General features: G+C 44.8%; 1 protein-coding gene across 3 annotated transcripts in view; it reads left to right on the forward strand.

The window, feature by feature from the left end:
* Positions 1–20,366, forward strand: part of LOC115545521 (B-cell receptor CD22-like) — a 34,268-nt gene extending 13,902 nt beyond the window's left edge. Inside the window, exons 4-8 of one of the 3 annotated variants that reach the window (XM_030358798.1) lie at positions 5,922–5,957; positions 7,462–7,728; positions 17,526–17,792; positions 18,057–18,153; positions 18,917–20,366. In XM_030358798.1, the coding sequence (XP_030214658.1) occupies positions 5,922–5,957; positions 7,462–7,728; positions 17,526–17,792; positions 18,057–18,153; positions 18,917–18,968 (719 nt within the window). In that variant the 3' untranslated portion in view covers positions 18,969–20,366. Of the gene's footprint in view, positions 1–5,921; positions 5,958–7,461; positions 7,729–14,736; positions 14,877–16,803; positions 17,155–17,525; positions 17,793–18,056; positions 18,154–18,916 lie in introns of those variants that run through there. The other 2 variants (XM_030358800.1, XM_030358801.1) reach the window with 2 other exon arrangements.
* Positions 20,367–21,304: the final 938 nt, after the last annotated feature.

Raw genomic sequence — 21,304 nt, forward strand, 5'->3', positions numbered from 1 at the left:
AGTGGCCTGTATGCATGGCCTTCACATGGTTTTTGCAAAGCTGTACATGTCTTTAAAGATATTGATGTGGATGTTTCCAAAATTTTCAAAAAATGTCTGTTTTTTGTGCAAGTAATTTTTTGAATGAGATTCTGAAAACAGTGTTTTAAGGTGGGATATATGTAATTGTAATTTGTAATCCCATGTTGCAAATATAACAAAAAAAAAAAAGAAAAGTTGATGCATGATTGTGGACCATATGGAAATAATACAATTCACAGCGACAAAATGTTTTTTGTCGCCGTGTCATAACAATAATAATAATACATTTAATTTAGAGGCGCCTTTCAAGGCACCCAAGGTCACCTTACAGAACATAAAGTTACCATAAATCGTTTAAAAACAAGTCAGATTCAAGACATAATTCAGCTTACTATTTAATATATTGTTGCTTTTGGCACTCTCATTAAAGAGAAATAGCCAAACTGGCACTGCATGTTGAAAAGGTTGCCGACTGGTATAGGTCGTCCAAAATGACCAACAGCGCCCCCTGTCACCTGGTCAAAGAAACACCAGAACGCCACGTATGTCGGCGTACTGTCTTTTTAAAGGAGACATATTATGGTGTTTTCCCAACAAGTAAACATAGTTTTTGAAGCTGTTTGCTGGAAATAGCTTTTAGGAAAAAAAATGTTGTCTACCGCTATTCCCCTCTGTTTCAGTCCCTTCAGAATGAGCTGTTTCTGGTGTCTGTAGTATTGATGCAAATGAGCTGCTGCCCATTGACCAATGAGCTGTCAGACTGAACCACAGCATGGAGGAGAAGGGGTTGTTGCCGTTTGCTGACTCCGGGAGCTCTATATCTATATAATATAATATAACATAATAAATACGGGTATTTATATAATCTATCTAATATCATGGCCAAAAGCCATGTGTGCCTCGGATGATATTATGAATAATAAAGACTGTGTCTGACGTCTCTGGTACTTCCACAAGTAAAGACTCGTATTGGGGGATACCTCGGCCATGGTTGTGAAGAATTGGGGGGGAAGGAACTTTGGCCTTGACTCTCTGAAGTCCATGAACCGCGACATGGAGAAGAAAAGGATTGCACTCCGGGAGCTGAGCTGCCGGACGGCCTCCGAGCTCCTCGTGTCGGAGCTGCCGGCCGCCGTCGAAGCCGCCCGGCCGCAGTCCGGCGGTGTACTCCGGGAGCTAAAGTGGCGCCGAAGCTAGGTGGCAGCTCCAGCGGACTAGTAGCTCCGGCGGACGAGCAGCTCCGGCTGGGGTAGCTCGGCAGCAGTCCGGCATCTCAGCTCCAGGAGTACAATCCCTTTCTACTCCATGTGTCCTCCTCCCGACTTCCCTTCGGCGGCAGCTCCAGCGGGGTGAGCTCGAAGCCAGAGAAAGGGATTGTAGGCCTACTCCCGGAGCTTAGCTGCAGCAGGGCTAGCGGAGAGTTCCCCCCGCCGGAGCTGCTCGTCCGCTGGTCCACACAATCTTAGCGATGCTCTGATTGGAGGGGAGTGGGGAAGTGGGAGGTAATATTCAAATGTGCCCCCTTCCTACGTAGGAGGGGGCGCCGAAACTGAAATGAAATATGAATAACAATAGGCCTTAATCAATGAATTTCTTCAAGTAAACAGGCCTCGCCAAAATGTATACCACTATTGAGGCTATTGGCCGTGTCAATATCATACCTGTTGATGATCTAAGTCATTTATTACTTCAAAATAAGCGGCGTTGCGATTGCGTCTTTCCCCTGGCCGGGGAACCTTGTTAAAGCTCAAAAAAGAACAACAATTAACCGCAGCATGGATGAGAAGACTACCGGTACTTCCTTTGAATTGATATGGGCACTAGATCATTCTCATCAATGTGATGTTTTTGCACTGAACAAGGACTGCACTTAATTTCGTTGTACTAGTTACAATGACAATAAAGATATTCTATTGTATTCTATTCTCCGAATCGCAGATATTTTTTTCAGATTTTAGTCCCAGGAGACCCTGGTCCCACATTGCCCTGGACTTTGTCACTGGTTTGCCACCTTCTCACGGTAACACTACAATCCTCACTATCGTTGATCGCTTTTCCAAATCTGTGCACTTGGTCCCCTTACCCAAGTTACCCTCTGCCAAGGAGACAGCGGACTTACTCGTGCAGCATGTCTTCAGGCTACACGGGCTCCCAGTGGATGTGGTCTCAGACAGAGGTCCCCAGTTCACCTCTAATTTTTGGCGTGCTTTTTGCAACCTTCTCGGTGCTAAGGTCAGTCTGTCCTCAGGCTTTCATCCCCAGTCAAATGGCCAGTCGGAGCGAGCCAACCAGCAGATGGAGACAGCGTTGCGGTGCCTGACGTCACAGGACCCTACAGCCTGGAGCCTTCAGCTGCCATGGGTGGAGTACTCCATGAACTCCTTGCCATCTGCGTCTACTGGTCTGTCTCCGTTCCAGTGCTGCCTCGGCTACCAGCCTCCATTGTTCCCGACCCAGGAGGAGGAGGTTGGGGTTCCCTCAGCACAGACATTCATCCGACGCTGTCGCAGAACGTGGAGGCGGACCCGGGCCGCCATTCTTCGCTCGCAGACCAGAATGAGGAGTCAGACAGACCGTCGCCGCATCAAGGCTCCCCACTACACCCAGGGGCAGCGGGTGTGGCTTTCCACGCGTGACCTTCCTCTGAAGGTGACTTCCCCAAAGTTGAATCCACGCTTCATCGGCCCCTACACCATCTCCCAGGTGGTCAATCCCTCTGCGGTTCGCTTGAACCTCCCTCCTGCCCTCCGCCGCATCCACCCCACCTTCCATGTGTCCCGTGTCAAGCCCTTCCGGTGTTGCCGTCCGGGTTCCAACTCCGGCCCCAAACCCCCACCACCCCCCAGACTCGTTGATGGGTCTGAGGTTTACACAGTTCGCCGCCTGCTCGACGTCCGCCGTCGGGGTCGGGGCCACCAGTACCTGGTGGATTGGGAGGGCTACGGCCCCGAGGAGAGGAGCTGGGTCCCTGCCCGGAACATTGTTGACCCCTCGCTCATCGAAGACTTTCACCGTCAGCATCCCGCTCCTACCTCGGTCAACGCCAGGAGGCGTTGGTAGAGGAGGGGGTACTGTCAGGATTCTCGCATGGATTGTTGTTTTTGTCTCCCCCTACCTGTTGGAGTGTGATAATTCTGGACTTTGTTTATGTTTGGAGCCATGTGTTGGTCATGTGTCCGGGGTGACACCCATGTCCTTATTTGGGCGACTTCCTGCCTTTTGTTTGTGCCCTCCATTTTCTCTGTCCACCTGTCCCTCATTTTGCATTGATTGGTGGAGTATTTAAACGCTGCCCTTTCTGCTCACTTTGTCAGATCGTCACGTTAGGTACTGTTTGCTACCCGACTGCCACGTGAATGTGACTAGCGTGAAGCTCTTTAAAGAGAGACTATAGTTTCTGTTCTTCCCGGTTTTGAACCCTGCCTGTTTGGATTGAGTCTTCTGCCTATCAGTTTTTGGATCTCTTGCCTGTAGCTGTCCGTCAGTATCTGTCTGTCTGCCTGCCCGTTTACGAACCCTGCCTGTACCTGGAATCTGATTTGCCCGCTGGACTGTATGGAAATAAACCCTTTTTGATCTGCTATTGATTCCCGTTCTGTGTCGTGACAGTTCCACTGCGCATAGACAGTAACAAGTAGCTGAGACGGTAGAGGGGTTAGAAACCAATAAATAAAAATAGGCTATTTATTTCAGTTAGCCTATTTTTTTCACCCCAAAAAAATAAAAACAATGAAAGTTTAAAATCCCCCCAAAAAAATGGGATCACGTTCCCAGCGCCCCCCCTAGGTTGTGCGAACACAACCTTGAACCTTGAACCGTTGAGAAACCATGGCCTAGGGTGTCGGTGAGAACACGCTACTGAACCAAAGACAGGGAGGACCTGGAGTCCGCCCAATGGGTCTAACCTTTTTGCCAAAGGCAGTGAGCTAGTCCCTAGGTTTGAGGAAGTTATCTGAAGGGAGGGATGTTTTATTTTGATTGGATCATTTAAAAAATTTAGCTTCCCTCTTTGGTGTTGCTCCAAATTGCCCACCCTACCTTATCTCTGTTTCTATCACAGAATAATGAAACACAAAAAGGAGAACCAGAGAATCAACAAACCTGAGAACCAGAGAATCAACGAACGAAGACACAAACCACAAGGTATAAATATAACCCATGAGTCACTATTGATTCTTATCACCGGAAGTCCCGCCCCTCTCTGCCCATTGGCCAACCCATGAACTCAGGCGGAGAGTGAGAGACTGTGTGAGATAAGCTCAGCAGCTCACCAACACTCAAATGTCCCTTTCTTCAGAGAACATTCGTAAACTAACATCCACACTATCTTGTTTATAGATCAGCGTTTGAATTCACACACTTTGTTGAGGGGTAATATCTGGGGGTGACTGAGATACAATTATCATGAAGACTTTTAGTTGTAGCTTATTCTTTTGTAGATGTTCTAGTTGTACTTTAGGCATGGTCATTGTTCACGTTATCCTGTCGTGTTCACTAATAATAACGGCTGATCAATAATCCATATACACTCGAGATACTCCACCTGTGACCGATGTTGGCCGCGTACATTGTGGCCCATCGTGCATCCCTAACTTCTAGTCTCTAAGTTTGATGAATCAAATAAAGACATAACGGTTGCTCAATATAATAATAGAAAGTCAAACTCTGCTTCAAATTATGTTTTGTTACGATCAAAACCAAGTTGTAGATCAATCTAAAGCAAAGGGACTACTTCTATAAAACACATTGATAATGGGACTATAGGGACGTTCTACTGGGCCAATATAAACTGAACTGTTGATAGGATGTCATGTCAATGAGAGAGGGAGAAGGGAAGCTATATATGGTATTTAAAGCATTGTGAAGGGAGGTTATTGGCTATTGCAGAGAATATCTAAAAGGAGGAAGCTACATGTGAAGACTATTACTGTAGCCTTTCACAATCAGCCAATCAGCCCTCCCCCTGTCCAAGTGGCGTTAACAACCAGACACAGAGAGGCAGCTACGGAGCAGATGAAGATGAATCCATGGACCCTCTCTGTGCTCCTGCTGCTAGCTGGTAAGCTGTAATGCTTCTTCTGTTTACTACCTGGAACGTGTCCGTACACAAACTGGTTCCAGCTGGCCTGTGGGCTCAACCTAAAGCTCTTTGTAGAGCCTGATGGGACCTCAACTCTACCACTAGACACAGACAAAGAAGGACACAGATCAGTTTATCGTTCCATATGTCATAATATTAATAGCAGTGATGATAATGCATTGTTTTCTTAATGGACCTCACCAAAAAAGCTTTCATAACATAAAAGAAAAAAACTTGATAGAGTCTGAAGATTGACACGATATATAATATTATTTATTTTGCTAAATGTTATGATATGATATCAAATATTATATATAAGATATAAAAAACGTACACATTACAATATCAACGTAATGACCTTCTCAGAGCGCCTTTACCATCAACCAGTCGCTCTCATTCTCACCATGACGGTGAAAAGCTCAACTTGGAGAGAGCATGACCTCATGTGAGACCCTCCCTTAGAACCGGGCTTCCTGTTGTGACCCCGACTGTCTGCTTCCTCCAGGGCCGCTGGGGGCGGACCCTGACTGGCACGTGGAGTACCCTGACTCCTTCTGCGTGGTGGAGGGCTCCACCGCCACCATCCCCTGCAGCTTCACCCACCCCGCGGGGCTCCGGGTGGAGCGGGTGGTCTGGTGCCCCAATCACGAGATCTGCCACGGCACCACGCCCTACGTGTACGACAGCAGCAGCGTCCGGGCCGACAGCAGGTTCCTGTACCTGGGGGACCTCGTCAGGAACTGCACCTTAAAGATCATCAAGACGGTGAAACGGGACGCTGGAACGTACCGCTTCCGCTTTGTGACCGACGGCGGAGGGCACACCGGACCGAGAGGAGTCAGAGTCAACGTCGCTGGTAAGTGTTACTTCTGGTACTGTTCCTAGTTAGTTTTACATCTAGTACTGTTACTATGGTTAGTGTTACTTCTACTACTGTCCCATTATAATAGGACTATAGGAAGAGACCAGACTTGGTTCTCATTGGGGAGGGATTAGTAGCTTCCTGTAGTCAACCTTGAGCAAGATGTCCTCACCCACCTGCTCCTCATGAGATGTTTCTGGATGTCCTGGAAGACGCTTTGGATACGGTCTATTGTTGTCTGACATTATCTAATTGATTAAAGTCTATTACAGTCCAACATTATCTAATCTAATAAAATGTATTATAGTCCAACATTATTTAATCCAATATACCCTATTACAGTCTAAAATTATCTAATTTTATATAGTATATTATAGTCTAAAATAATCTAATCTAATATAGTCTATTATATAATTATTATTATATATTTCAACAATTTCCCCCCGGGGATCAATAAAGTATTTCTGATTCTGATTCTGATTATAGTCTGACATTATCTTATCTAATGGAGTATGGTTCCTTGGAGTACACATCAACAATAAACTGGACTGGTCTGACAACACAGAGGCCCTCTACCGGAAGAGTCAGAGCAGACTCTTCTTCCTCAGGAGGCTCAGGTCGTTTGACGTGTGTGGCAGGCTGCTAAGGACATTTTATCTGTCTGTGGTAGCCAGCACGCTGTTCTTTGCTGGGGCGTGCTGGGGAGGAGGCATCAAGGCTGGGGAGTCAAACCGACTTAACAAGCTGGTTAGGAAAGCCAGCTCAGTTGTGGGACTTGAGCTGGACAGTCTGGAGGTGGTGGTGGAGAGGAGGATGAAGGGACAAACTCAAGTCCATCCTGGGCAACCCCTCCCATCCCCTCCATGCTGAGCTGTGGCTGATGGGGAGCACCTTCAGCCACAGGTTCATGTTCCCCAGGTGCAAGACGGAGCGCTTCAGGTGCTCCTTTGTGCCGGCAGCCATTAGGCTGTTCAACAGTGCCTGATGATTGTGTTTGTGTGTGTCTATGTGTTTGCATATGCATGTGTGTGTGTTTAGGTATGCGTATATATGTGTATGCATCACCCATCATGATGTTGGTTCTGTTTGTCTTGATTCTGTCCCTATTTTAACTATAAGCGTCTACTTATGCATTAGCACTTTGTATTTATTGTTTTTATTGCATTGTCATTTTATCTTGTGTCTTTCCACTGCTGCTGGGCTGTTTTTGCAACAAACAAATTTCTCCTACGGGGGATTAATAAAGTTGTATCTTATCTGATTTTATCTTATATTATTCTCGTACTGTCACTAGTCAATGTTACTTCTAGTACTTTGACTACTATTACTCCTAGTACTGTCAGTAGTAAGTGTTACTTCTGGTACTGTCACTAGTATTACTTCTAGTACTGTCAGAAGTGTTACTTCTAGTACTAGTTAGTGTTATTTTTAGTTCTGACACTCGTGTTAGCAAGGTGTCCGGTTGTGAAAAACGTCCGTCTCACTGTGTCTTCAACAGATGGAGAGGTTGTGAAGGTCAGAAGCTCCGTCACTGACCATGTGGTGAAAGAGGGCAGTCAGGTCACACTCACCTGTACCTCAGCCTGCTCCTTCCACCAATTGGACGTCCACTGGTACAGAAACGGCCACGCCCTATCAGAGACAGGCCCCGCCCTCCACCTCAGCGGTCTGACCAATGACGAAACAGGGAATTACACCTGCTCTCTTGACTCCAGCGGGCAGAAAACCTCTGCGCCTTGGAGTCTATTGGTGGGGGAATATGAAGGTGAGCCCCTCTGTGTTCACTAATGTCATGAGGGTGGTCCCTCATCTAATGTAATGTAGTGTACGATAGTCTAACATAATCTAATCAAATGACGTATATTATAGTCTAACACTATCTAATCTAATCTAGTATAGTCTTACATTATCTAATGTTAGGCACCGGTAGTCCATTATAGTCTAATATTATTCATTATAGTCTGTGATAGTCTAACATTATTTGATGTAATATAGTCTTGGATGATCTAACATTATCTATTATAGTCTAATACAGTCTAACATTATCTGATATAGTCTATTAAAGCCTAATATTATCTTATAATAATAATAATAATACATTTAATTTAGAGGCGCCTTTCAAGACACCCAAGGTCACCTTACAGAGCATATAGTCATCATACATTTTTTAAAAAGCAAGACATTGTGGAAAAAATAAATAAATAAATAAACATAAGCAATAAGAAATAAAAAAAAAAAAAAAAAAATCAAAACAGTGATCAGTTAGACGTTGTGTGCGAGTTTGAACAAGTGAGTTTTGAGTTGTGACTTGAAGGTTGAAATGGTGTCTGACTGTTTTATGTGTGGGGGGAGGGAGTTCCAGAGCCTGGGTGCTGAACAGCTGAATGACCGGGCACCCATTGAAGTGAGTCGTGATGTGGGGATACATAGTAGTCCAGCAGAGGTTGAGCGGAGGGAGCGGGAGGGAGTGTATTCTTGGAGGAGGTCGCAGAGATAACTGGGGGCTAGGTTGTGGAGAGCTTTGTAGGTGAGGAGTAGGGTTTTGTATTGGATGCGGTAGTGTACTGGGAGCCAGTGAAGTTGAATGAGGACAGGGGTAATGTGGTCAGATGATTTGGTGCGGGTGATGATCCGGGCGGCTGAGTTCTGAATGATCTGCAGTCTGTTGATAAGTTTGGTGGGGAGTCCGGTGAGGAGGGCGTTGCAGTAGTCTATGCGTGATGTGACAAATGAGTGAACTAGGATTTCAGCGCTGGATTGGGTCAGTGATGGGCGGAGTCTGGCGATGTTGCGGAGGTGGAAGAATGCAGTCCGGGTGATGTTGTGAATATGGGGTGCGAATGAGAGGGTGTTGTCCAGGATGACGCCGAGGCTCTTGACTTTGGAGGAGAAGGGTACTGGGAATCCATCGATAATTATGAGTGGAGCTGGGGTGTGTTGTGATTTAGTGAGGGTGGATTTGGATCCGATGAGCAGGGCCTCGGTCTTGTTTCCATTGAGTTTCAGGAAGTTCCTGCTCAACCAGCTCCGGATCTCTTCCAGGCACGTGACGAGGGAGGTGGGGGGGATGGCAGCGGTGGGTTTGGTGGAGATGTAGACCTGTGTGTCGTCAGCATAGCAATGAAAATGGACCCCATGGTGACGGAGGAGTGTGCCCAGCGGGAGGAGGTAAGTGGTGAAGAGGAGTGGACCCAAGACTGACCCCTGGGGGACGCCCAGTGAGACACCTGAACACCCAGACTTGTGGTTGCTTAGTTGAACAAATTGTTGACGGCCGGTGAGGTAGGATGTAAACCAGGAGAGTGCAGCACCAGTGATCCCAATACCAGCTAGGCGGTCCAGGAGCAGAGGGTGGGAGATGGTGTCGAATGCTGCGCTGAGATCGAGGAGGATGAGAATGGTGAGTAATCCAGAGTCGGCTGCAAGGAGGAGGTCGTTGGTGATTTTGACTAGGGCTGTTTCAGTGCTGTGTTTTGGACGGAAGCCAGATTGGAACGGTTCGTGGAGATTGTTAGTGTCGAGGTGGGACTGTAGTTGTGCGGCAACCACCCTTTCAAGTGTTTTGGAGATGAAAGGGAGATTGGAGATGGGCCGGTAGTGGTTAAGGTCAGTTGGGTCAGCACCAGGTTTTTTTAGGATGGGAGTGATGGCAGCCAGCTTGAGAGTGGGGGGTACAGTACCAGTAGTGAGGGAGGAGTTAATTATGTTGGTGATCATGGGGGAGATGGACGGAAGACATGCTTTGACAAGGGAGGTGGGAAGAGGATCGAGCTGACAGGTGGTGGTTTTGGCTTTGCGGATGAGTTCTGAAACGGTCTGTTCTGTTACTCGGGTGAAGTCAGAGAGGGAGCTGATGAGAGGTTGGCCAGAGGTGATCATCAAGGGTGGGTCATCAGAGGGGGTGCGAGATGAGGCCAGTTGTTGGTGAATGGTGTTGATTTTAGAGCTGAAGAAGTCAAGGAACGCAGTGCATTGGGTGGTGGAAATGTCTGGAGGGAGAGATTTAGGAGGCTGAAGTAAGTGGCTGACTGTTGAGAAGAGGACTCTGCTGTTGCCTGTACCAGTGTTGATGAGGTTGGAGTAGTATGAGGTTTTGGCAGTGGTGAGGGCATTCTTGTAGTCATGGAGGTGGTCCGAATACATTTGGCGGTGTACAGTGAGTTGAGTCTTACTGTAGAGTCGCTCCAGTCGACGACCAGTGGCTTTGAGCTGGCGCAGATGAGGAGTGAACCAGGGAGCAGTGTGGGTGAATGAGACTGAGCGGGTTTTCAGGGGGGCCAGGGTGGTGAAGGAGGAGGAGAGGCAGTTATTGTAGTGAGTCACCAGGTCAGTCAGGGAGGAAGCTGGGGGAGGGTTGGGGTAGGAGCTGATCAGGGTGGAGAGGTCTGTGGTGTTGATAAGTTGGATGTTTCTGAAGGAGATGGTCCGTTGTTCCTTGGTTTTGTGTAGTTGGGTATGAATGTCAAAAAGTACAGCTTTGTGGTCGGAGATGGGGAAATCAATGACATCAAGGTTAGTGGGAGTGATGTCAGTGCAGCAGATTAAATCCAGAATGTGACCTTTGTTATGGGTTGGGAGGTTGACATGTTGTGTGATGCCAAGACAGTCCAGAAGTGATGTGAAGTCATTAGCAAAAGTACAGGATGGGTTGTCAATGTGGATGTTGAAATCACCAAGGAGGATAACAGTGGGGGACATTGCACATACAGATGTAAGTAGTGATGAGAATTCATTGAGGAAAACGGCGGAGGGTTTTGGTGGTCTGTAAATGGTGACAATGATAGTGGGTTTGGGGCCTGAGAGTTTTACAGCTAGACATTCAAAGGAGGAATGAAGGGGGACTGTGACAGTGGTGACTTTGATGTTATCACGATGGAGGAGAGCAAGGCCACCCCCCCTCCCATTAACCCGGGGTTTACTAATAAACGAAAAACCTGGTGGGACAGCTTCATTTAGATGGGAGAAGTCATTTGGTTGTTGCCAGGTCTCAGTGAGGCAGAGAATATCTAGGCTCTGGTCAACAATAAAGTCATTTATCAAAAGGGCCTTATTACTGAGGGATCTGGTGTTCAGCAGACAGAGTTTCAGACAGGTGAGTGGAGTGTAGCAGGTTGCTTTGAGCAGAGGGGACAGTACACTGTGATTGACGGGACTGACCGTACGGGCTGTGCGAGGAGGGGGGCGGGGCCCAGTGGACCAGAAGGAGCGGATGTTTTTGTTGCTGGTGTGAGTGTACTGAAAATTCCGTCCAGAGCCTCGGTGGATGTATTTTGGTCGTTTGAGAATGTCCTGGTGGGATGCAAGCTGAGGTGGTTGTGTCCTTGAGAAGATCCGTAGACGTAACATCTCCGTTACCGAGTAACGGAGCGGCAGAGATGCACTCGTTACGTGAGAGTCAAACATAGCGCAATCCAGAGGAACAGGTTAAAATCCACAGGTTGTGAAGTCGGAAGAAGCCAGCGGTAGATCCAGGCGATTATGGTGAAGCCACAGAGCCAGCACAGCGGAGGCAGAGGAGTGGAGCAAGCCGGTTATAGCTACGCTGGAGACGGGGAAGCCAGTTGGACGGCGCCGGGGGTTAACAGCAGTCTAGCCGGCCAGCAGGTGTCATCCACCAACAGCTGCACGACTCCACGCACAAAACACAAAACAAAACACGCAGACGTTTAACGTTCAGAAATAAATAAATAAATCAAGAAAACTGACGCAGTTACTTAACTTAACTTTGTAGTCCGACCCGAGGTCCAGAAGGGTTTCAGACAGAAGGTGTTGAAAGTAAGCAAAAGAAAACTGATAAAAAGTTAAAAGACTAGAAAGAAAAAGAAAATCGCGAAAAAATAATGTTCAGAATGACGTTCCGGTGAGCAGCAGCAGCAACAGCGTTCAAAAGGCAACAGCGTCCACCAACTTTACGACCTCACGTATAAAACACGTAAAAATAAAGAAAACTGGCGCACTGACAATAGCGAAAAGTGACTATATATAACTAGTAAACTTAGCTAAACTACTAAAGACCAAAAAAAACGACAAAATGTTCAATGCAATCGTGAGAAATATTGGAAATACTGAATAAAAACAAGCCATACAGAGCGGCGTTAGACTCGCCAGCGTCCCCGTTACTAGGCAACTCGACTTATATAGTCTACTATAGTCTTATATTATCTGATCTAGTCTATTATAGTCGAACATTATCTGTTATAGTGTAGTATAGTCTAATATTATCTGATATAGTCTAACATAGTCTAACCAATTGACCGCTCCATCCAGGGATGAATCCCTTGTGGTGTTCTCCAGGATTCCACCGGTCCGTCCACCTGAAGGTTGCCGTGGTGAAGGGCGTGGTGTTGGCAGTTCTCTTTCTCCTCCTGGCTGGGGTTGTCTTCGCTAAATGGTGCATAAACAAAACCAAACATATCTAGAAAAGCTGTTTGTCGATATGAGAAATTGAAATTGATTAAATTAACATATTTGTACACTTAAGATTAAAACATAAATTTTCATGTTAATGAATGTGTTAAAGATGATTGTATTTTAGAGTAATTATTTTGTCATATTGGAGTAAATTCCATTGCCGTCCCTGTGGGCTGTGGCTGACGGCTGGTCTCAGCAGCCTCACCTGGCCTGAGTCAGACTGAGAGACTCTGGGGCTGGTGGGGCTGCACACCTGTTGTGCGTTGGCTAGTCAATGCTCACAGGTTAAACCAGCCGTCACCACACACACTCAGGAGATCACCTAGATGGCAGCACTGATCACCATCTTCATGTGTCAGGGACTTCAACATCCGCAATAAACCGGTTTGAACTTCATCACCCAATGTCATCCCATTGTCATGTGTCTTGAGCAGCCCGGTAAAAGCCACCTAGGTGGAGTGGGTCGGCCATCTTTAGGAGGCGTGGGTCGGCCACCTTTAGGATGAGTGTGGCGGCCATCTTTAGGAGGAGAGTGGCGGCCATCTTTAGGTGGAGCTTGGCCCTACTCATTCTGCATGACTGGAGTCTGCTCAATGGGTCTGACCATTGGCCAAAGGCAGTGAGCTAGTCCCTTGGTTTGAGGAAGTAGTCAGAAGAGAGGGATGTTTTATTTTGATTGGATCATTTAAAAATGTAGCATCTCTTTGTCTTGTTGCTCAAAATGGCCCACCCTACCTTAACTCTGTTCCTATCACAGAATGTGGAAACACAAAAAAGAGAACCAGAGAATCAACCAACGAAGACACAAACCACATGGCATAAATATACCTGAGCAGAGTCACTGTTGATCCTCATCACCAGAAGTCCCGCCCCTCTCTGCCCATTGGCCAACCCATGAACTCAGGCGGAGAGCGAGAGATAGTGTGAGATAAGCTCAGCAGCTCATCAACACTTCTATTTCCCTGTCTTCAGAGAACATTCGTGAGCAAACATCCACAATACCTTGTTTATAGGTCAGCGTTTGAATTCACACACTTTGTTGAGGGGTAATATCTGGGGGTCACTGAGATACAACTATCATGAAGACATTTAGTTGAAGCTTATTCTGCAGTTATTGTACTTTAGACATGGTCCTTGTTCATGTTACCCTGTCGTGTTTAATAATGGCTGATCAATAATCCATATTCACTGGAGATACTCCAACGGTGACCGATGTTGGCTGAGTACATTGAGGCCCATCGTGCATCTCTAAATTTGATGAATCCTCCAGTTTATGAAGTAATCCCTGATCTAAATAAGGCATTCCGATTGTTAAATAGAATAATAGAAAGTAAGACTCAACTTCAAATGATGGTTTTTACGATCGGGTCCAAGCTGTAGATCAATCCAAAGAAAGGGGACTACTTCTATAAAACACGTTGATAATGGGACTATAGGGACGTTCTACTGGGCCAATATGAACTGAAATGTTCATTGGATGTCTCGTCAATGAGAGAGGGAGCAGGGCAGCTATATATGGACTTTGAAGCATTGTGAAGAGAGGGTCATGGCTATTGCAGAGTGTCTAAAAGGTGGAAGTTAAATGTGAAGACTACCGCCGCCATCCCCTTCAGCTTCACCCTCCCCTTGACGTAAAGAAAGGCGTAGACATTTTGCACGTTAAGCGGTTGGGCCTCGTCAGGAACTGCACCTTGAAGATCATCAATAAAGTGAAACAGGACGCAAAGAGGTACTACTTTCGCTTCAAGACCAACGTCGACAGCGGACAGCATGGAGTCACAGTCACTGTCACTGGTAAGTGTTACTTCTAGCTCCGTCACTAGTTAATGTTACTTACGGTAGTCTCTAATGTTAGTTCTGTCACTGACACATTATGACAGGACGATAGGAAGAGGCTACACTTGGTTCACATTGGGGAGGGTTAAGGAGCTTCCTGTGATCAACCTTGAGCAAGATGTCTTCAACCACCTGCTCCTCATCAGATGTTTCTGAATGCCCTAGAAGACGCTCTGGATCAAGGGCATTTCATGATTCCTTGTATCTGCAAACTGACGTGGTAAATAGTCAATGATAAGTGATAACAACTTCAAAATGTTATTATAGGTATTATAGGTATACATAACCCAATTTAGACATAGAACAAGCTTTTTGGGAACTTTATTAAACTTTCAATTAGATTATTCAACTTTAAAAGTTTAATTATTATCTTATTATGAGCATACAGTGTATTGTCATTTGGATACAGCTGTGGAAACGTATAAATACAATTTCTACCTTAGAATATGTTGTAAAAATAACTGTACAGACATAAAATAAAATGCCTCATCAAACATTTCGAAATGTTGTTTTCTACATTGGGCAGATAGAGTCCATTTCCTGTAGCCTTTCACAATCAGCCATTCAGCCCTCCCCCTGACGGTAACATCCACAGACACAGAGAGGAAGCTATGGAGCAGATGAAGACGAATCCATGGACCCTCTCTGTGCTCCTGCTGCTAGCTGGTAAGCTGTAATGCTTCTTCTGTTTACTACCGGGAACGTGTCCGTACACAAACTGGATCCAGCCGGCCTGTGGGCTCAACCTAGAGCTCTTTTTAGAGCCTGATGGATCTCAACTCTACCACTAGACACAGAAAAATAAGTGTTGCAACCCTAAAACTTTCATTCAATCAGTTTAACGTTCCATATGTTATGATATTAATAATAATAATGCATTGTTTTCCTAATGGGCGTAAACAAAAAAGCTTTAATAACATAAAAGAAAAAAGAATGATGCATAAAGTATGAAATAGATATGATCTATGTATGGTATGCGATATGATATCATATATTATGCTGTATGATGTGATATTAAATATGATATAATATGACATGAACGCAACACAATACAACCCAACACAATACAATATCAACGTCACACCCTGTATGGTAAGCCCTTTCAAAATGTAACCAGTCGGGCTGACTATTAGTGATTTAGTTTTCGCTAGCGGAAATGACATTTCAACATGTTTTTTTTACAGATATCTTTAATTTAATTATAGATAACAGCAATTCATTTTTCAGTTGTAAGAATGACGATTACAGATATCTACATCTCCCACATGTTGTAAAAGAATTGTGACTAGTGGAAATGTAATGTCCCATTCCAGAAATTACATTTTTATTTTAGATATATGAGATATATAAACAAACCATTTCGGATATGCAGGCGTCATATTATTAAAATACCACAAGGCCATTGGTCGACATTCGACTACCTCAAGAATTTTCAAGAAATTCTGTCAAATGCCGAAACTGCCATTACCTGAATGTGAAGTTTCTGTCAGCGAAATTGAACAACATGGCAGAGATAATTTCAGAGATAATGCAATATTTTTATAAAGATCTGGCATTAAAATGGGTTTTGATCACATTTCTAGAAAGAAATGTGTGTTTTGTTTTCATAATATTCATTCAGTGACTGCATATTAAGTCTAGTTCGTTAGGGTAAGGGTTATTAGGAAAATTCTTTGAGGCCTCGCCAGGATATTGGTGGTGGTTGAAAGCTCTGCGACCGCTGAAAACCAAGCATGGCTGACCTTTTGATCCCCAGTGGAAAATCAAATATGAACATTGTTAAAATGCGTTTTGATAACAGTTCTAGTTAGAAATATGCCTTTTGTTTGCCATAATCTTCAATCAGTGATTGTATTGTTGTATTGTTGTTTACTTGTTTTGTCGTTTTTCTTGTTATTTATTATTTTTGAAGGTCTATAATCGGGGTACGCTATGTTCTGTTTAATAAATTACTCAAATGACTTTTGTTCTGTATCTCCCTGCCCCCCAGTTATGATTTGTATCCATATGCGCTTGTTTACAACCTATGGACGTTATTACATCTTCTGTAACATGCACACACCTATCCTGTATTTAAAAAATGAACATGTGACATGGACACAATATTCTGAACAGCCCCGAACGTATTGATTCTAGATTCCTGTGAGAGGAGAGGGACGCCCTGATGAGGAACATTAATGTACACAATGCACACTTCACGTTGCTACGAGTTCTAAGTAAAGGTTAATTTAGACAAACTCAGATGAGGATTTATCCCCTAAATAGAGCACTTCAGTCATTTACTAATTTAAAGATAACTGAATTAGCCTGCTTTTACAACAAACCAAAGAGCCCTTATTGCTATGATGACGGTAAGTGTGAAAGCTGTGCTGCCCTGCATCGTTTTATTTAGGGTGTGAACGAGGTTCTGCTGGCTAGGAAACAGACGGATATACTAAGCTGTTCTGTAACCAGACAGAACAGTGCCTCCCCTCTGAGGCAATGACCCCCTCATGTGTGAGGGGTTACTAATCATGCTCGGTGCCTGACCTCATGTGAGACCTCCCTTAGAACCGGGCTCCCTGTTGTGACCCCGACTGTCTGCTTCCTCCAGGGCCGCTGGGGGCGGACCCTGACTGGCACGTGGAGTACCCTGACTCCTTCTGCGTGGTGGAGGGCTCCACCGCCACCATCCCCTGCAGCTTCACCCACCCCGCGGGGCGCCGGGTGGAGCGGGTGGTGTGGTGCACCAATGATGAGTTCTGCCGGCGCCTTGTGTTCAACGTGTACGACAGCAGCAACGTCCGGGCTGACAGAAGGTTCCGGTACCTGGGGGACCTCGTCGGGAACTGCACCTTGAAGATCATCAAGACGGTGAAACGAGACACTGCGATGTACCGCTTCCTCTTCCAGGCCAACGGCGAAGGGTACACTGGACAGAAAGGAGTCATAGTCAAGGTCACTAGTAAGTGTTACTTCTAGTACCTTCACTGGTTAGTTTTACATCTAGTACTGTTACTAGGGTCGGGGTAACCTCTACTACTGTCCCATTATAATAGGACTATAGGAAGAGACTTGACTTGGTTCCCATCGGGGAGGGATTAGTAGCTTCCTGTAATCAACCTTGAGCAAGATGTCCTCACCCACCTGCTCCTCATGAGATGTTTCTGGATGTCCTGGAAGGCGCTTTGGATCAAATGCATTTTATGATTTCTTGTATCCGCAAACTGACCGTGGTAAATGGTCAATGATAAGTGATGACCACTTCAAATGAAGGGTGTATGCTGTCATTCTTTCCAGTTGTAAAGAACGTCCGTCTCACTGTGTCTTCAACAGATGGAGAGGTTGTGAAGGTCAGAAGCTCCGTCACTGACAATGTGGTGAAAGAGGGCAGTCAGGTCACACTCACCTGTACCTCAGCCTGCTCCTTCCACCAATTGGACGTCCACTGGTACAGAAATGGCCACGCCCTATCAGAGACAGGCCCCGCCCTCCACCTCAGCTCTCTGACCAATAACAACACAGGGAATTACACCTGCTCTCTGGACTCCAGTGGGCAGAAAACCTCTGCGCCTTGGAGTCTGGTCGTGGTGGAAGATGAAGGTGAGCCCCTCTGTTCACTAATGCACATGAGGGTGGTCCCTCATCTAATGTAATAGAGTGTATGATAGTCTAACATAATCTAATTGTATCTATAATAAAGTCATTTTATAGGTAATCTAAAGTATTTGTTTCTGAAATGAGGTCATCTAATCTAATCAAACTGTATCTAATACATTATATAATGTAATTTCATCTCACTGTTAATAACAAGGTGATGTAAACTAATCTATTTGTATCTGAAATAAATGTGTTGTTTAACAAAAAAAGGCAGGTTTGACTGGCACCTGACGGTGTCGGTGGTGTTGAAGGTGCTGTGGTCTGTGTTCCTTCTCCTCCTGGCCGGGCTGGTCTTCGCTAAAAGGTACTCGAGCACTACTAATCTGTTCAACTAGGCGTAGGGAATGGAGCCCACTGTGGAGCTCACAGGGAGAGATTGCAATTACCACTTATGAACATAAGTCGCCAAACGGAACAGAACGGAATTCTCCGAAAAATGTCCACTCTAATGTTAAAGTGGACGTTTAATGACATGCCACTATAGGTGTGAGTGTGATTAGCCGTTAGCAGTCGTGAAAATATGCCCCTTGTGACATCACAAGTGGGCGTGTCCACCTAGATGTACACTGGATAGATGAGCAACGTTTGCTACAGTCCACTGGGTGGGCTGTTAGACCCAAAAGCTCCACACACACACACACACACACACACACACACACACACACACACACACACACACACACACACACACACACACACACACACACACACACACACACACACACACACACACACACACACACACACACACACACACACACACACACACACCTTAACCCTGATATTCAAGAGCACCTGAACTGGAGTTCAGAGTAGAGTGGATTTTTAACAAACTGTTTGGCGTAGACTCGCAAAAACTTAGGGTTTTAAATCTGATTTTCACTATAATTTATTATTTGAGTAACTGGCAGAATGGCATGGAATACTATGTTGAAATCAAAGTAGACAACATACTAAGATGCTTAAAAATAACTGTTTCACTGGTTCACTAGCTCAGTGGCACTTAAAGCCTACTAGGGAAATGATGAAGGGAATCTGAGGCTTGCTGGTCTGCTTCTGGGTGACAGGTCAGCCCCTGGACCGGAACATGAGATCGTCTACAGCGAGGTCGTTGGCTGAACCAAACTCAAGCAGCAACTCCTCTTCCTCCTCCAGTGATGACGAGATAAGGGAACACTAACGTCATCATGTCTGTTGTCTGTCACAGACTTATTGGTTGAGTCTTGTTCTTTTCAGTTTCTATTTCTGATTGTAACATTTCTGATGATTACTGTGTTTTATGCATTTGAGTTTTCTTTCTTTATTGTATGTTGTTTATTCTGAATATACTCGAGGTTGTCTGAATAACGGCGAGGTTTGTAAAGACTGGTTCTCCTCCATTCTGGTCCTGATGACTAGGCTACGTATAAAAAAAATACTTCTCAATTTGTTTTTTTGATGGCAAGGCGGCTCAATCTTTCATGAGCCAATTCTTCTTCTGTTAGCTTACAGTAACTATACAATCATATCTTTATAGTCTATGGGTGATGTAGGCTTACAATAAGATCTGTCATGTTCTTATCATCAGTGGTTGCTTTGTTAAGGTGAAGCCATTTTAAATACTGATAAAATTAATGGGGGGCAGATAATCACCCTCCCCACTGTGGAGCTAATATAAGAAGGTGGAAGTAGAATTCACTGAAACTCAGCAGGAACTTTGTCTGCTGCCATGTGTGGCGTTGTCCTCTCTGCTCTGAAAGATAGCAGAAGTCACATAGAGTTGAATGAAAGTCATTTTGTGAAGCATCTGTATAAGAATACAGGCATTATAGGTATGCATAACCCAATTTAAACATAGAATAAGCTTTTTAGGAACTGTATTAAACCTTTCAAGTCGGCTATTAAACTATACAAGTTTAATTATTACCTTATTCTGAGCATACAGTGTATTTTCATTTGGATACAGCTGTTAATAAGCCTAATGATTTCTCAATGCAAATCAAACCAGCTAATCGGCTAACTGAAATAAAACCATGCCAATCTCTAGGTATAGTGAAAGGTATTTGATGATGTGGGGCTATTTTAATTCCAAAGCCTGAGGGAACTTAGTCAGGATGCATAGTATCCTGGATCCATGAAATAATTGGCTTTTAAAAAATAAAATCTGCCTGCCTCTTTGGGAAATTACAATAGGGGTGACTATACTTATGCACCCTGCATTTTAAGGGAGAACGTTTATTTATTTACGATACCCTACATTATTCATTCACAAAGCAAATTGGTGTCCTTAAAGGTTGGATTTTTCATCAATGGAATAATTAAGGCATTAAGATCAATTTCTAAGAGATTACTTTTTTATTCCTCTTTTTAGTCAACTTTAGCATGGGTGCCTAAAGTTATGCCTACCACTGTATATCATATGTATATATATATATATATATATATATATATATATATACATATATATATATCGTTTTTACTATGCACTTATTTACAGCAATTCATGATATAAATCAATAAACTCAGAACCTGTCAGCAGCTTGTTCGCTCTTTCCTCCGTGTTGTCCTAAAGTCTCCACCACGGTTTCCTGAGCTGCATGAGGAGGCTCCAATCGCTCAGAGAAAGGAGTACAGATGTACTCCTCCCCACCGACGCAGGGAGGAGAACCAAACGGTTGGCTCAAACCGGCAGGAGCAATCTGACTAATCAAAGATTACAATGACAAAAAACATGTGAGGGGATCTTAATGAAACACAAACAAAGAACACACCATTGGGAAGCTTAATGTTCGATTCATTAAGAATAACTAAAGTGAAGTCACTCTGCAGGACATTTTGAGGCAGACCGGTTAGTGGAGACCAGAAAGGGCGAGACTAGGCTGAGAGCAGCTGCTATTCCCACCATCCCTGTGCATCGTCCTCAAACACAGGAGGGCCCCTACACCACCATGCACCCCTGGACCTGTAACCATGGAGACCATATCCTGACCACAGCTGTAGTGTTAAAGGAGACACAGGTATAATTAGAATGAACTCTGAAGAATTAAGGAAATGATTCTTATTTGAGAATTATAGAATATCATTTTGATATTTTAAAAGGAACCGTGCCATGTCTTCTACTTTCATCAGCTCTAAAGATTGAGTAAAGGAGGGATGAGGAGACGGAGAGAAGGGAAAGTGAGAGTACAGAAAGAGGGGACAGGTTTCAGTGTTCCCTAGGAAGGACTTATTGACCTTCAAGAAGGGATGGCATTAAAAACAGCTCCCCATCTATCAGTGGAGGTCCTTGAGCCAAGTCACTTTGATAAGATGAGTGTTGCTCCTGCTCTAAATGTATTCAGTGAGGAGCTGATTAAGGTTCCACGTTCACCCAGCGCAATGACCACGCAGACGCTTCGACGCTGTCGTGAACCTTTGTGGTTCTGCGTTTGGTTTTAGCGAGCGGACCAATCACAGCCCTTGCTGCTGCGTCGCCT

The sequence above is a fragment of the Gadus morhua genome, chromosome 6 (assembly GCF_902167405.1).
Source record: "Gadus morhua chromosome 6, gadMor3.0, whole genome shotgun sequence".
NCBI classification, from domain to species: Eukaryota; Metazoa; Chordata; class Actinopteri; order Gadiformes; family Gadidae; genus Gadus; species Gadus morhua.